Source organism: Aplysia californica, unplaced genomic scaffold (genome assembly GCF_000002075.1).
Source record: "Aplysia californica isolate F4 #8 unplaced genomic scaffold, AplCal3.0 scaffold01235, whole genome shotgun sequence".
Classification (NCBI taxonomy): Eukaryota; Metazoa; Mollusca; class Gastropoda; order Aplysiida; family Aplysiidae; genus Aplysia; species Aplysia californica.
Window position 1 is genome coordinate 103,191 of NW_004798505.1, and position 16,020 is coordinate 119,210.

Genomic DNA, 16,020 nt, shown 5'->3' on the forward strand with positions numbered 1-16,020 from the left:
AACATTGCAGTTACAACAGCCTGCATGTTCAAACTTTGAAACATTGTAAGGTTTTCATTCTTGTTATCAAGGTGGGAGGTTCTAAAAGCCCAATTAAAAAAAGAGATGTGTTATGTCATAAAGGGTGATGCGAGGTCTTCACAAATTTCAGTGCCCCGGACTTATTGGATGCCAATCAAAATCACAAAAAGAATGTGTTCTAGTACACACTGGCCCCTTTTTACTTTCTGTTTGAATGCCCTTTGAGTGTCTAATTGGTCTGGTATAAGCAATTGAGCAATGTATAAGACATTCACTGTTTGATGTAAAAAGAAACCAATACAATAAAAACAGCACTTTCCAAAATCATATACATTTATGTCATAAAATTGTGTACCTTGGTTGATTTTCCATTAATTATAAGTTGTTTACTCATTTCTTATTCCTGGTTTCAAATAAATTCTGCTTTTGTGTTGTTTATCATGAATGGAAGACGAGAGGCAATCCAGCCATTGAAAAAGGGTAGGCCTATACATAATTTATACTTATTTTTAGTATTGAAAATGTGATGAGGACAATTTTTGTGTGTCCCTCCTAGCTGTTACCTTGTTACAAGCTCAAATGTTTATTTACTGGTTTACTTAAAAGTTGCTCTCCCAGTGATAGTAAAGCTGGAAATTTGTTAAAGGTGAGTTTCACATTTCTTCGTATGATTTGTTAATTGTTACAAATTATACAAAATGAGAAATATGTAAACTGTGAATGGCCTCCATCCTGTCCCCACATCCCACTCAACTGTTTTTGTCCAAACGTTTCCAAAGGATGTCTCTACATGCACCCTCTAAGTCCACCTTTAAGATTTTAGCTTCTCACTGGCAAGTTAACCAACATCTATCCTGCATAGCCTTTCTATCAGAAATAGGTTTTGCATTTATGATATTGTATTACAGGGGGAAAAGAAGAAAAAACAATATCTGGTCTGTTTTGATATGCACAGCACGGCAGTCTGGAAAAACTGTATATTGTCTTTAGATTTAACAAATTTGTTCAGATGCTGTACAGTGTACATGATATTCGGTCATTTTACTCCCTCATGTAATTTTTACATTTGTTTGTCTGTGCAGCCAACACGGTGGCCCAAGCAGCACTGAACCAGGCACTTAAAACCCTAAAGATTCCCAATCAATCTGGTTCTGGACATCACTTTGAGTGGTCATTGTTCAAGTAAGACATTGTGACAATGTAAGATAGTTGTATTGATGATTGTGACAACGTACGATAGTTGTGATTACGATTTTTGACAAAGTAAGATGATTATGATACAAAATGTAGATGATATAAATAGATGATTGTAGCAAAATAAGATGATTGTGATAAAAAAGGTGATTGTAAGAAAGTGAGAAGGTTGTGATTGTAATTTTGATAAAGTGAGATGATCCATGATCGTTATGGTGATTGGGATCAAATAATTTGATTGTAACGAAATAAGATGATTATGAGAAAGAGATGATTATGAGAAAGTGAGATGATTGTGACTAAATGAGATGATAATGATGATGATTGTGACAAAGTAAGATGGTTGTGACAGAGTAAGATAGTTTTTAACAACATTAGATGATTGTTTCAGAAAAGAATAATTGTGATGATATATGGTGATTGCGACTTAGTTGTGACAAAGTAAGATGATTGTGACAACGTAAGATGGCTGTAACAACATTTAATTATTGTTTCCGAAGAGGATGATTATAATGATGTGTGGTGACTGAGATAGAGTTGTGACAAGTGCAATGATTGTGACAAAGTACAATGATTGTGACAAAGTGAAGATGTTAATCGCAAAGTACAATTTCCAGGACAAAAGAACGTAATTGCTTTGACACCCAATGATGGCAACCATGTATTTTTGCTATACAGTGTTTGCTCTAAAGGTTGTTCGTGGACTGAGGTTAGGGCATTGTTAGTAAGAGCTAAAGGGATGGTTAATATAGAGGTAAGGGGCTCACACACATTATCTGAGCTGAACTGTGCGAGGAGTCTGTGTTATTTCCTTCAGTCATTGATTTTTTAACACCCTTTCATCTGGCCGCACCCCCCCCATCCAGTACAGGCTATACCATAAAATAAAGTGTGTCAAAGTATCATTTGACCATTTTGACTTCAATTTTGTGAAAAGAGTTATAGACTTCTTTGTCCAACCTAAAGCGGAGATTTCTCGCTTGTGATGATATTCTCTATTTTCTGGACAACGAGTTTGAAGTAAAGTAAAATGTAGGTTCACGTGGCATCACTGTAATCTACGTCCTGATTCAGTTTTATATCGTGTAACAATTTCATAGCTTTATTACTATTAAGTCTGCTCCTTAGCTAAAAAAGCATGTTTGTTTCGTATATTTGTATCTGTCCAGCATCCAGAACCAAGGAGTCAATCTCCCGACCAGTCAGATTTCCTTGGACCCGCCTCACCATGGCTTAATCTGGTCCTTGAGAAACCTTGGCCTTTCCTTGAAGGCTGACTGGCGGGTCAAGTACAAGAAAGGATGGTAGGTCAACCGAGGCAACCGCTCACCCTGAGCGGCATGGCTTGGATTTGGGTTTTTAGATCATGTGGGCACATAACTACATAACTGGTATGGTGTCAATGTAGGTGTTTTGTGTCTGGTTTTATTGTGTACAAAACTCTAACTTCACAGTATTTTGGACCTTACTTTTATGATAATCTGATTTCCTCTTTAACAATGTTCATGACCCTAGTTTTACAGGATTCTTTACCCCCTTTTTACCTCCTTCAGAGCCCTGCTTTTACAACAATCAAAACTCCTGTTCTACGACTATCAAAATCCTCCAATTGTTGTTGTTTTGCTTTAATATCCACAAAATGAATGATAGACAATATTTATAAGTGAACATTGACTACATTTAAAAGCCTTCATTTATATTTTCTCATACAGAAGTGTTCCTAATGTTAGTTGCTGTGAATTCTTTGGATTTTTAAAAATAGTATGTCACACTGACAGGTTTTATGGACCGGGGAATATACTTCTCAAGCCAGACAAATTTGTAATGGAAGATGGCCTCCAAGTGTAAACAAGGTGTTCGCAGTGACTGTGCTGATGATGAACAAACATAAAATGCTTGTCAGTATAAAAAGAGACCTATGTAAATTAGCTATACTTTATTAACAGGGTGCTTTAGTTGAGTTTTAGTAAGAGTTTTACAGCCGTTGCCACATAAACAGGTTGTTTAAGTGCCAAAGATTAGAGGTGATACTACAGAGTAACATACAATTAAAAGGAGGAGAGATAAGGATGATGGATGTTTGATAGGAAAGAAGAAGCAAACTATACCAGAGCATCTGCCAACCATGCACCAAAGGGTGCAGTCTTCTTTTACCACCACGGGTTGACAGCTGTTGCTGGATCGATAACGACAGTGACAAAGGTTATTGCAAGTCGCAAGCCCCCCCTCCCCCCCCTCCCCATCATGGAATAAGTTAAAGGAGCTGTATAAAGCTATTTTCTTACACAAACTGTGGAAAGCCGTTTCCTGATAAAAAATTTGGAAATATCATTTAATTTGAGCAACTTATAAAATCAGTTAATAGGATGGAACCAGTAAAATTAAAGCTAGAGCTGTAATCTGTAGTCTTCCTCATACTCTTTTGTTCCAATTATAAATTCAGCATGTTTTTGCATTTAGGTGTTTTGATGGGTTTTCATTGAAATTTGTATTTGAGTAAAATACGGTAGCCTCAACTCAAAACCAGGGTGCTGCAGAGTAGTGGCCAGCAATTGTATGTATCATCGGTGTCGCAAGCCGCCCTCTTAGTCAATTTGGGTACTCTTTACACCAGAGACTAAAACAGAGTCTTTGTTATGTTGTTCCTACAGAACTTTGAAAAATAAGGAAATTCTTAGCCTTTACCATAGCATTAAACTGCATTTTGACCGTGCTAAAAGGTACATCTTTGAGAGAGCTTGGGAGGGTGTAAAAATCGAAAATTCTCAAACTTTGAGCTTAAGTGGATTAAATTGCTAGCAATAGAGACGAAATGCAAAAATGTTTGTATTGGTGTGATGTCATGTTTTGTTACAACTCAATGAATTATTAACTGAGTGTTTGTTTATGCCATTGTAAACCATCTTTCGCTAAGGGGATTTAATGATGGTAATATTTCTTTATTTCTTTATCATAATTCTATTTCCAGGGTCAAAATCTCTGATAGTGGCAGTGTCAGCGTGGATGTCAAAGGGGCCAGTGTCAGTGTCAGCATCAGCTTTGGTAAAGCCACATTAGTGATTGTCAGTTTGCGTCGGCTTTGTGTGAGATGCTCTTTGTATGTCAGTGGTAGGGTGCTTTTGGTGATAGTGTGTGAGATGTTGTGTGTTCATCAGTTGTATAGTACAAGTCTTGATGATGTGTGTATGTGTTATGACGTGGTGGAATCAGGTGCTCGTCAGTTTTTGGGTATATGGAGTTATTAGTACCATTATAAAGCTTGTTCATTTTTCTTGTTTGTGATTAAAAATTATCTATCAATCTTGAATAGAAATCGAGTTATTTGCAATTGAAGGAGGTGGGGTCGCCTGATTTCAGGGGTAAAATTAGCGAGAAAATGGCCGCCAAAGTCTGGTGTCTTACATAGCTTGAGAGACCTTAGAAACAAATAATTTACATTTTTTGCCCCATTTTATCAGCTTTTTTCATTGAAATCTTCACAGAAATGTGTTTTTCAACAGATATAAAAGGTGTTGAGCAATAAAACAAAAATTTGAAAAAAATTGCAAACCTGTGGAATAATGCCAGTTTCCCCTAAAAATACTATTATTTTAAAATCCAATGATCATTTGAGCATTTCTGGTAAATTTGTAATAAAACAGTCATCTACGATAAGATAGGATAAGATAAGATACATCTTTATTGTCCAGATCCTGGCACATTGGTTTTGTATTTCACCTCGTGTACACACACACACACACACACACACACACACACACACACACACACACACACACACACACACACACACACACACACACACACACACACACACACACACACACACACACACACACACACACATACACACACACACATACACACACACACACACACACACACACACACACAGCGCGCGCGGGGCACACATGCACACACATGCACACACACGTAGGCTTACAATCACCTGCATAATATAAATGAGCGGCAATATAAACAATAATAATAGTAAGCCAGGAAAGATTCAGCACTAGGTTTCGCCGGTACCACCCAGCACTACTGTCCAGAGTTTTGTTCTCTGCACTTTTCTGTTATAGAAAGACTGATTTCATTATTTCTCAGGTGTGGACAAAACGGGCAGGCCGTCCATGACCACAGCATCATGCAACGCGTATGTGAGGGACATAGATGTCAAGTTCCATGGAGGTCAGGCCTTCATCCTTAACTTGTTCCGTGGCACTGTGGAAGACAAGATCAAGGGTCTCCTGCCCGGCCAGGTGGGCGACTTGTTATTAACCATGAGATTTGTCGGTGTTGATTTCAGTGCTGTGGGTGGTTGGTGGGTGTTCTGGTGTTGTTTGTTCCGTCGTTCCTATCTAGTATCTATCATCCTTATCTCTCCTCCTTTTTTTATGTATCTTACTCTTCGGAAGAACTATGGAGGAAAATGAAAGACTCAATAATGGAAGCTGTAGAAGAAAATATCCCCCCAAAAGCTAAAAAAGCTAATAAAAAATGGATGACCCACGATATATTAAAACTAATGGAAGAGAAAAGAAAGGCAAAATCAAATGTGGAAAAGTAAAACATCTTAAACAGGGAAATAAAGAAAAAATGCAACGAAGCAAAAGAAACATGGGTAAATGATCAGTGTCAACAGAGAAGAACCAAAACAAAGACAGCAAATGCATGCATTCCAAAATCAAAGAAGTGGGATAAAAGGATGCTCAAATACAGGATGCATAAGATCAAAGGGAGGGGATATTTTAATGGACAACGAGGATGTCTTAAATAGATGGTCAGCATACATAGAAGAACTTTTCAAAGATAATAGAGGAGAAAAACTGGTAAAAAAGAATGAAATAAATGGACCACCAATACTGATAGCAGAAGTACAAGCTGCCATTAGGAAAATGAAACAAGGAAAAGCCACAGGGCCAGATAATATTCCAGTTGAAGTGATTGTCGCGCTTGAAGATCTAGGCACTGAAATAACCACAAAGCTCCTAAATGCTATTAATGACAGCGGTGAGATCCCAGAAGATATGATGAAGTCAGTTTTTATAGCTTTACCTAAAACACCAGGTGCCACTGAGTGTGATGGTTTACAAAAATATTGCTGCGAGTAATAATGGGAAGATTGAGAAAAAGTGAAAGACCAGAGATATCTAAAACGCAATTCGGCTTTGTTCCTGGCAAGGGCACCAGAAATGCTATATTCACCTTAACAATGTTAATGGAAAGATGCATTGAAGCGCAGAAAGATCTGTATTTATGCTTCATAGATTATTCAAAGGCGTTTGATAAAGTTGGACATGATGAGCTATTTAAAATACTGGAAAAGCTAGACATAGATGGAAAAGATCTAAGAATTATCAGAAATTTGTACCGGGACCAAAACGCTGCTGTACGGATTAATGGAGAATACAGTGAATATAAGCAGATTAGGCGAGGAGTGAGGTAAGGATGTGTTATGTCTCCAGACCTCTTTAACATGTACAGTGAAACAATCCTTAGAAACATAGAAGAATGTCCAGGCCTCAAAGTAAATGGAGAAAATATTAATAACATCAGGTATGCAGATGACACAGTTTTAATAGCAGGCTCCGAAAAGGACCTTCAATTGCTTCTAGATACTGTTGTAACAGAGTGAACGTAAAAGGATTATTGTTGAATGTAAAGAAAACGGAATGCATGGTAATATCCAAAAAAGAAGCAAATCCTAGTTGTAATCTCATTAGCAAAGGTGAAAAGATCAAACACATCCAACTGTTTAAATATCTTGGATATATGATAACATCTGATGCCAAATGTTCCTCAGAAATAAAAAGGAGTACTACAATGGCTAAGGCTAGTTTCAATAAAATGAGCCCAATCCTGAAAAATAGAAACATCTCAATGAACACCAAAATGAAAGTCCTGAAATGCTATGTTTGGTCAACCCTTCTATATGGCTATGAATGCTGGACAATCATTAAAGACAGTGAAAATAAAATGGAAGCAACAGAAATGTGGTTTCTTAGGAGACTGCTAAGAGTATCGTGGAAGGAAAAGAAATCAAATGAGGTGGTGCTTGATGAAGCCCGCGTGGGACCCTCAATGTTAAAAACAATCAAGAAACGACAAATGCAGTTTTTGGGACACCTGAATAGACATAAGGGTCTTGAACATCTAGCTCTCACTGGCAAAATTGAGGGCAAGCGAGGCAGGGGTTGGCCCAGAACAACATACTTCGGGACCTAAACAAATGGGTAACAAGGAAAGATCAGGGAAATGTAACTTTTTTGAGAGCATCCGAGCAAAGGAATGAATGGAAAACCATGATCGCCAATGTCTGTTGCAGATCTGGCACTGGATGATGATGACTCTTCTAGTAACACCTCTAATCTTCGGCACCTATATGACCTGTTTATGGTGCAAGTGCCCTAAAACTCTTACTAAAACAGGCAGGGGAAGGGGATTATGGTTGTGATTTCACTAACAACCTGATCATGTTGTCTGGCTGCTGCAGATGGGCACCTCATCTTTACATATGTGTACGTGCCAGGGAAAATGACCCCAATGTTGGCAGACCAAGTTTCATTCCAGAGCTCAAGATATGTGGGAAAATCGTTTGAGAACCAAAATGTAATCCTTGCAAAAATGTAATCTCTTTCCGTTTCTCCTTTTTAGTTTTAATGTCAGTAAGACTTTGATAGGCTTGTCTTGTCTTGTCTTGTCTTTTATTGCATTGTCTTGTCTTGCCTAGTCAATCTTTTTTTTACCAACTTATCTTGCTTATCTTACAAACCTCTGCCGGCCCACTATGTGACTACCCCTCAGAGACAGTGGAACATCATCTGTTCTTCTGTAGAAAACTAACTGATTTAAGGGGATGTTTTCTTCCCAAGCTACCCCACACATCTAACTGCCTGTACTCCTCAAGACAATAATTAAAACGAACATGACATGCAGCTATTACAGAACGGCATCATGCAGAAGAGTTAACGCTCAGATGCTACTGGATCGCTAACAACAACGACAACATCTTACAAACCTGAAGCTTTAGATTGTGGGTGCTCTGGTATGGTTTGCTCCTTCTTTCCTTTCAAACACCTATCACCTATATCTCTCCTCCTTCTTTTCTTTGTATTTTACTCTCTTGTAACCCCTCTAATCTTCAGCACTTATATTATATATTTGTCCTTGTGTTGCAAGTACCATTAAAACTTACTAAAACTAAAACTATAAAAATTTTGGCATGATTTTTTGCAATGCATTGCTTTATATCATATCTTTAAAAATCTCTCATTCCTTTAGATCTGCTTGAGATATGGGAAAAATTTAAAGGACGGCATAATAATATCTAAAACTGTTTACCTTGTTAGGAACTACTACCATGTCAGTTTTTATCATTAACAATGTTTGGGCTGCTTTCACATGTGCACGTAGGCATGCTGGTCGTAAACTAAAGCTGAATTCTATGACTGTGTCCACAGATCTGTAAATTAGTCAGTAAAGAGGTCAATGAAGATGGAGAAGCGAAGCTGGCCAAACTAAAAGGTGAGGTTTTGTAAGTCATCATTTGTTGGTGCCTGACCATCTCTTTAGTGCTACCATTGAGATAAATTCATCTGAAGTGTTACTGTTCCCATGGGTGGTTGATGGGTGCTCTGGTGTGGTTTGCTCCTTCTTTTCTATCAAACGTCTATCGTCCTTATCTCTCCTCCTTTGTTGTGTTTGTTACACTCTTGTAATATCTCTAATCTTCGGCACTTATATGACTTTATTGTTTTGTAAGTGCCATAAAACTATTACTAAAACTAAAACTATTGCTGTTTCCTCCTCTTGAGGAATAGCATGATTACAAAGATGTTCTCTTTTTCTAATTGATGTTACAGAAAATATAAAGAAAGTTAAAAACTTTGAGATACAGTAATGTGGAGAAGTGTTGTTCAAATCTCCTGAAGACATAGTACAGCTGGTGTGTAGTGGTTAGGCTCTTTGCCTTTACACGCAAAAGACAGGAGCTCAATTCACACATAGATATGTTATTTATTTTAGTACATCCATCTGTCTGTTGGGATGCTGTGTATCTCTCACCTCGGGTGGGCCAAGACATGCAGGCTTGAACCAGTCCACCACATAAATTATCTAGATTGTCTTGATAGGGGACTAATATAAGTACACTCAATCAGTATATCATTGCAAGGTGGGGGTGGGGGGTCCATAGTTTAACTATAGGGGAGCGAAGAATAACAAGTGTCATGTTACTGATTGTCATAAGTGGTGACTAATGAAGTGTAGGTATGTAGTTTTAACCTCCCGAAAAGAGCCAGTTGGTGGAGGGTCAACAACCCAACACAGTAAACATTTTAAAAGTTACAGAAACACATGCAAACACGTCTGATTTTTCAATCTTAGGAGAAAGAGGAGTTTATCAAGAGGCTAGCCTGGAATAGAGAAATGTGGAAAGTGTTTGTTTGTGGCCTATACCTAGATCCAGGGTGAGAAAGGCATTGACTATAATGAATGAATCAGTCGCATAGTATCGAACAAAACCTCAATTAATCAGAATAAAATGTTCTCCTCATATTCTTCTGGGTTTTTTGGAGCTTTTCTCTTGTGTGCTACTGTCTTTCCATTTCTGTTGTCGCTATCTAGAACTTTAGCTTAGCTGTGAGTGTGTCAGAAAGGGGACATTCCATGGATTTTTCCCGTTTTTATTTTGACCTACTTCTGATCTACTTGCACAGCAAGATGTCACTTGGTTCAAACACCTTATCTGCTTGTTAAGATATTTCCAGTTTCAAATTCCAATCCACTTGAAAAGATGTTAGCAGTTTTAACTTCTGATCTATATGAAAAGATGTTAGCAATTGATGACCCCATTCTCCCTATAAAGATGTTTCCAGTTTCAGCTTTTGATGTAAGCTACTTAATAAGATGTTTCCACTTTTAAACTGTTACCTGTTTGAAAAATATTATGTTTCCAGTTTTGTCTATTCAGCTACATGTAAAGATGTTTGTAATTTCAACTTTTGATCTGCTTATGACCATGTCTACAATTTCAACTCCTAATATATCGGTAAAGATGTGCTTAGTTTTTACTTCTGATGTGCTTGAAAGATGTTCACTGCTTCCACTGCCGGTCAACTTATAAAGATATAGAACTGTAAATGTCCACTCTGTTGAAGCAACTCTTATCAGTATTAAACCTATAAATTCTCACTTTGTTGTGGTCCCCAGTGACAGTGGAGATGGCCCACAAATTCCTGCTGGACTACCGCCTGGTGGCTGCTCCGACGATTAGCGCAAGCATCTTTGAGACACAGCACAAGGTCAGAACTGGGTTTGGTTTGATTATGATGATATCATTTTATACATGAGTCAGATTATATCACGATATTATACTTGGGTCAGATTTTGCTTTGTGTGTGCTAAACTGTATGTTGTTTACCACTTGAGACCTTTGTGAGGTCATACCAACTGGTACATACAGTTATATGAAAAAAGTTTTTGTACTGATCACTTTTGCTTGGAAAGAAAGCTTTAGGAAGCTGTACATGACAGACAGAAGATTGCAAAGATTCACCATCATAGCCTTGTCTTGAATGTCTCTATTTCTAACAAAAATCAGCAAAAAAGTTAAACTTGTGAAGTAGAGCTGGGATTTTTTGGCATTCTCATATTTACTATAGATCATCAGCCAGCTGTTAAAATGTAGTAAACTTGAATTTTTTTTTAAATTATCGCATTTTCTTAATCTGTGGTATCAGTTGCATGTGTTAAAGAAATTTTGTCGAAATCTTATATTCTTAACATTGAAAAATAAGCAAGAAAAAATACATAGTATAGGTACAATTGATAGAAAAAGTGAACAAAAGGTTTTTTCTCTCTCCTGTAAAAATTTGCGGTCTGAATTTAGTTCATTTTAACAGCCTGCTGTAATGTTGAATCATGGGGGGGCCAATTATGAGTTTGTTTTGTTTTCCATCTATCTGCATAGTTTGTATTTCATGTCCAGTTACACCAAAGGACGTAGTCTATCACCAAGGTACAAATAAACTTTCCTTAGGGGGAAGTCTACTGGAAGGAGGACATGAAGGAAGCACCGTTTACAACAAAGCCGATCCCGGAACTGGCTGATGTGAGCAAAATGATGTACGTATGGCTGACAGAGTACACTGCCAACACTTATGCCTACGCTGCTCAGACTCACAACTATCTTGTACGGAACCTGACAGCTCAAGATGTGAGTGTTTTCAATGTTTTGTGGTAGATATTTTGAGTGAAAATTAGTGGAATCGTAATCTTTCTTATTCTGTTTTCATAACAGTTATCAAATATTTCATACTGTGGTGTAACAGTAAGGTGCTTTACTGTCGCATGCAGGACACCCGAAATTGATAATTGATTCTTCAGTAGGGAGAAATTCTTATAGAGTATCTCAGTCTTTCTGCTGGGATGTTGTATCCCTCTCAGCCTGGGTTGGCCCTGGCAGGCAAGATCAGAAGCCCTTCTTCTAAATGACCCAGATCATGTTGATGAGGGTGTAAAAATTCCAACATAAAAAAAGGCATTTCATTTAGGTGGTTCTCAAAAAAAAACATTTTTTGTTGAAAAGGATGTTAAACACTGTAAACAATTACCAATTGGTGTGAAATGAATTCAACTCATTTGTTAACACTGTCAGATCATTGGAGATGCAGGACCTCCGAATTAGGTAATGTTGACCTTGGATAAAACAGTCAAGTCGGTGAAGAGTTTGGAAAAGTATCCAGACATATCAAATCTAAAAAAGCCAAACTAGGGGCTTGAACCAGGGTCCTTCACTTTGTTGAAACATTTCTTTGCATATTTCCAAATACCTATGCCTGTATTAAAGCACAGGTTAGATTGTCCCAAATGGTGGACATTTTTTTCTGTATTTATAGCTTTATAAGAGTGCCTTAGCAGAGTAAAAAAAAATTTCACTGTCCAGAACAGCACAGGAACAGCACCAAAAACTTTTTTGGGGGGGGTTTTATCCTCTTGCTAAACACTTTATCTTTCAGCTGAAACTGTGTTGTGTTGTCGAATGTCTTTCATTGATCATAGCAGAAGTCACAAGGTGGATGATTAGCAGGTGCTCTGGTGTGGTTTGCTTCTTCTTTCTTATCAAACAGCTATGGTTCTGATCTCTTCTCCTTCTTTTTTTGTATTTGTTTCACTATTGTAATGCCTCTACTAATCTTCATCACTTTTATATTGGCAGGGTATAGGCCACAGACAAACTCCTTCCATTTATCTCTGTCCTGGGCCTTCCTTCCAAGCTCGTTCCAAGTGAGCTTCATCTCTCTCATGTCCCTTTCCACACATCTCCTCCCTGTTTCCCGTGGCCTACCCCTGCCTCGTGCTCCCTGTGGGTTCCATTGCAGCGACTGTCTTGCAATGTTTCCGCTGGACTTTCTGAATGGTATTGTGTTGCAAGTGCTGTAAAACTCTGATTAAAACTAAACAGAAGTCACAAGTCACCTTAACTTTTAGTTTTTCTTTTTCGCTGAGAAATGTTCTCCTCTGCAGATGCACTGGTCATCATCAGACTTTGACTGATGAACTTTTAATTATATCATATATGTCAGTGATTATAGAATGTGGCTTTGGAGAACTGGGGTGTGGGAGAGATCTCTTGAGAGTGTGTGGGACTCTGGGTGTGGGAGGGGTCTCTTGAGAGTGTGTGGGACCTTGGGTGTGGGAGGGGTCTCTTGAGAGTGTGTGGGACACTGGGTGTGGGAGGGGTTTCTTGAGAGTGTGTGGGACATTGGCTGTCGGAGGGGTCTCTTGAGAGTGTGTGGGACATTGGCTGTGGGAGGGGTCTCTTGAGAGTGTGTGGGACACTGGGTGTGGGAGGGGTCTCTTGAGAGTGTGTGGAACTCTGAGTGTGGGAGGGGTCTCTTGAGAGTGTGTGGGACACCGGGTGTGGGAGGGGTCTCTTGAGAGTGTGTGGGACATAGGGTGTGGGAGGGGTCTCTTGAGAGTGTGTGGGACACTGGGTGTGGGAGGGGTCTCTTGAGAGTGTGTGGGATGTTGGATATTGGAGATCTCTCTAGAGAGTGTGTGGGATATTAGGTGTAGGAGAGTTCTTGAAAAAGTGTCTGGGATATCGGTGTGGGAGAGATCTCTAGAGAGTGTCGGGTATTGGATATGAGAGAAGATTCTCTCTCTGAACATCTTGGATATTAGTTGTGGAAGAAGCTTTTTTAGGGTGTCAGTGTATGATATTGAAATCTTAGAGGGTGGGGGTGAGGAAGGGTAGCTTTTTACTTAGTTTTTTAAAGCCCGTTTTCTGCCTTTGTCATCAGAAGATGTTGCTCATAATACTATTCTGTCCCACTCGGGTATGGGATTATAAAAGAAGGATGAATCCCCTATAAGTATAGTGGAATAATAAAAGAAGGATGAATCCCCTATAATTATCATGTTTGTTTCAGCTTCCTCCGGGAAACCGTTCCTTGCTCAACACAACCTGCAGTAAAGGGATGTGCATCGGGAAACTCATCCCTCAGGTGAGTGGTGAAACGTTGAAAAGTTTTTGCACTCATAAAAACTTGAAGTCCTTTTTTGACAGTTGTGCATCCCCGAGATTTGTTCTCTTAACTTCACAATAGCTTCCCGGGCTTATCGGTTCATTCCAATTTCTTCATCACATTCCCCCCAAAGGAAATTCGGCTTTTCAACCTGTTAGACATACATCAGTGTCTTTTTCATATTGTGTCCAAACCGACTGCCAAATTGACTGCGAAGTTTCCATTTGCAGCTTGAGGAAGAGAGAAAAATAGAGTGCAGTACCCTTTGTCAGGAGGCAACACACTATCTGAGGAACCAGTAGTGAAATCCATGTGTGTGAGGCATTGTTGTGAAATCAGGGGCTCTTCAAAATAATGAAACTGAAGAAACTGGCATTTTCCTGCAGGTTTGGCAATTTGGTTGAATTTTTGTTTTTTGACTCAACACCTTTTGTGTCCATTAAAGAACATGATTCTGTGTGGATTTTACTGAAAAACATTGATTAATGGCGCCAAAAATGTAAATTTTAAGTTTCTAAAGACTCATGCTGTGAAAATCACCAACTTTTGGCAGCCATTTTCTTGCTAGCTTTACCTCTGAAACCAGGCGACCCCACCTCGTTCAATGGCAAATATCTCCACTTTTATTCAAGATAAATGGGTATTTTTTCATCAAAAGAAAGACAAACGACAAGATTTAAGATGATACTAATAGTTCTACAAGCCCAAAAATTGAAGAACTCCTGATTCTAACGAGTCATGACACACATGTTCTTGTATGTGAAATAATATGGTCCCTGATGTGTGAGCAGTGTTGAGAGGATAGTGATACCGCAAGTAAGTTGGGTGGTAACACCCTCACAAGATGATTCTTTCTCAGCATAATTGAAAACATGTCTCTGAGATGTAGAGTGCACCAGTTATCATGAAAAGAAAACAGCTGTTTGTTCTTCTTACAAATAATAATAATAATAATAAATAATAAATAAATAGCATTTGTATAGCGCATATCCCCGCTCAACAGCAGGCTCTATGCGCTTTACACTATATTATTACCCCAGCAGACCATAGAACATTCCGAAACATTCTCAGCTTCCCGGGAAGCATACAGTGCAAGCAGCTGATTAAGCGCTCAAACACTAACAAACTGACAAGATCTTTCGCTGTCTATAGCCGGGTACCCATTCCCACCTGGGTGAAGTGAGGAAAATTCGTGTAAAGTGCCTTTCCCAAGGACACAACGTCGGGTCCCTGACGGGATTCGAACCCACGACCTTACGGTTGCGAGTCCGAGAGCCTAACCACTAGGCCACCGACGCCACAAATCTCGGGTACAACCTCGGCTCAGAGACATTTTACTTTTTTTTCCCTTATCACTCAGATCGGCAAGCAGTTCCCCAACTCAGTGGTGAGTGTGCATGCAGTGTCAACTGCTACGCCAGCTATTTCCATCACTCCAAAGGCAGTGGTCCTCTCTGCTCAGGGCAATGTGGATGTGTATGCTACAGAAGCCAACAAGACTTCCGTCTTCCTACTCAGGATGAATATGGTACAGTTATGTTTCATCCCTGTTCTTGATGTGCTGGTACTAGGCTGTTGCTTTAGTAAAAAAAAAAAACCCTGATTTATTCAAATCTGGATCAAATCAACTTATTTGAAGATTTAGTTTATAATTGAAAATGTTCCATATCTTTCTATCCTACTTTACTATTGATACCTCAATGTTCAGTGAATATTCAGAAACATTACTGAGACTGGATAATTTGGACAGAAGCCATGGTTTAAACTTTTTTTTCCAGTTTGGGACAAAATGAAATCTTGGTTTTCAATTCAAAGGCATTGAGGGTTGCTGATGAACTCTCTACAGGTTTTGTTCTTCTCGTTTTCACTGTACCTCTAGTCCTCATCTGTTTCTAGTGAAATGTAGCTGTTAGAGTCACAATGATTATAGTACCCTGGCAGATTATATAATATTCCAAAATGCTCTGAATTTCCTGGGAAGAATTCAGTGTCATCAACTTTTTCCCGCTCATAGGCAATTTTTATTGAATTTTCTTATATTGGGCTCAACACTTTTTATTACCTTTTAAAAGAACAATTGGTAGAGACCTTAATAACTTTGAATCTCTTCACTAGACAAACTTTCTAAAGAAGGCGGAAATAACACTAAGTTACCATAGCCACCCACTGACATCGGGATTTTAATTTTCTGCCGGCAGTAAACGGTATATTTCCAAAAAAGGAAGAACAGACTGATATAGGAATTTATTCGTACAAACTGAAGTGAGAGAGAGAGAGA

General features: G+C 38.7%; 1 protein-coding gene across 1 annotated transcript in view; it reads left to right on the forward strand.

The window, feature by feature from the left end:
• The window catches only part of LOC101845376 (bactericidal permeability-increasing protein), a gene marked incomplete at its 5' end in the record, with an annotated part of 26,310 nt that overhangs the window by 2,184 nt on the left and 8,106 nt on the right, over positions 1 to 16,020 (forward strand). The window contains 9 exon segments of the mRNA XM_005112318.2: positions 1,104 to 1,203; positions 2,385 to 2,519; positions 4,184 to 4,257; positions 5,317 to 5,471; positions 8,673 to 8,736; positions 10,423 to 10,514; positions 11,252 to 11,428; positions 13,647 to 13,721; positions 15,103 to 15,270. Of these exon segments, the coding sequence (XP_005112375.2) occupies positions 1,104 to 1,203; positions 2,385 to 2,519; positions 4,184 to 4,257; positions 5,317 to 5,471; positions 8,673 to 8,736; positions 10,423 to 10,514; positions 11,252 to 11,428; positions 13,647 to 13,721; positions 15,103 to 15,270 (1,040 nt within the window).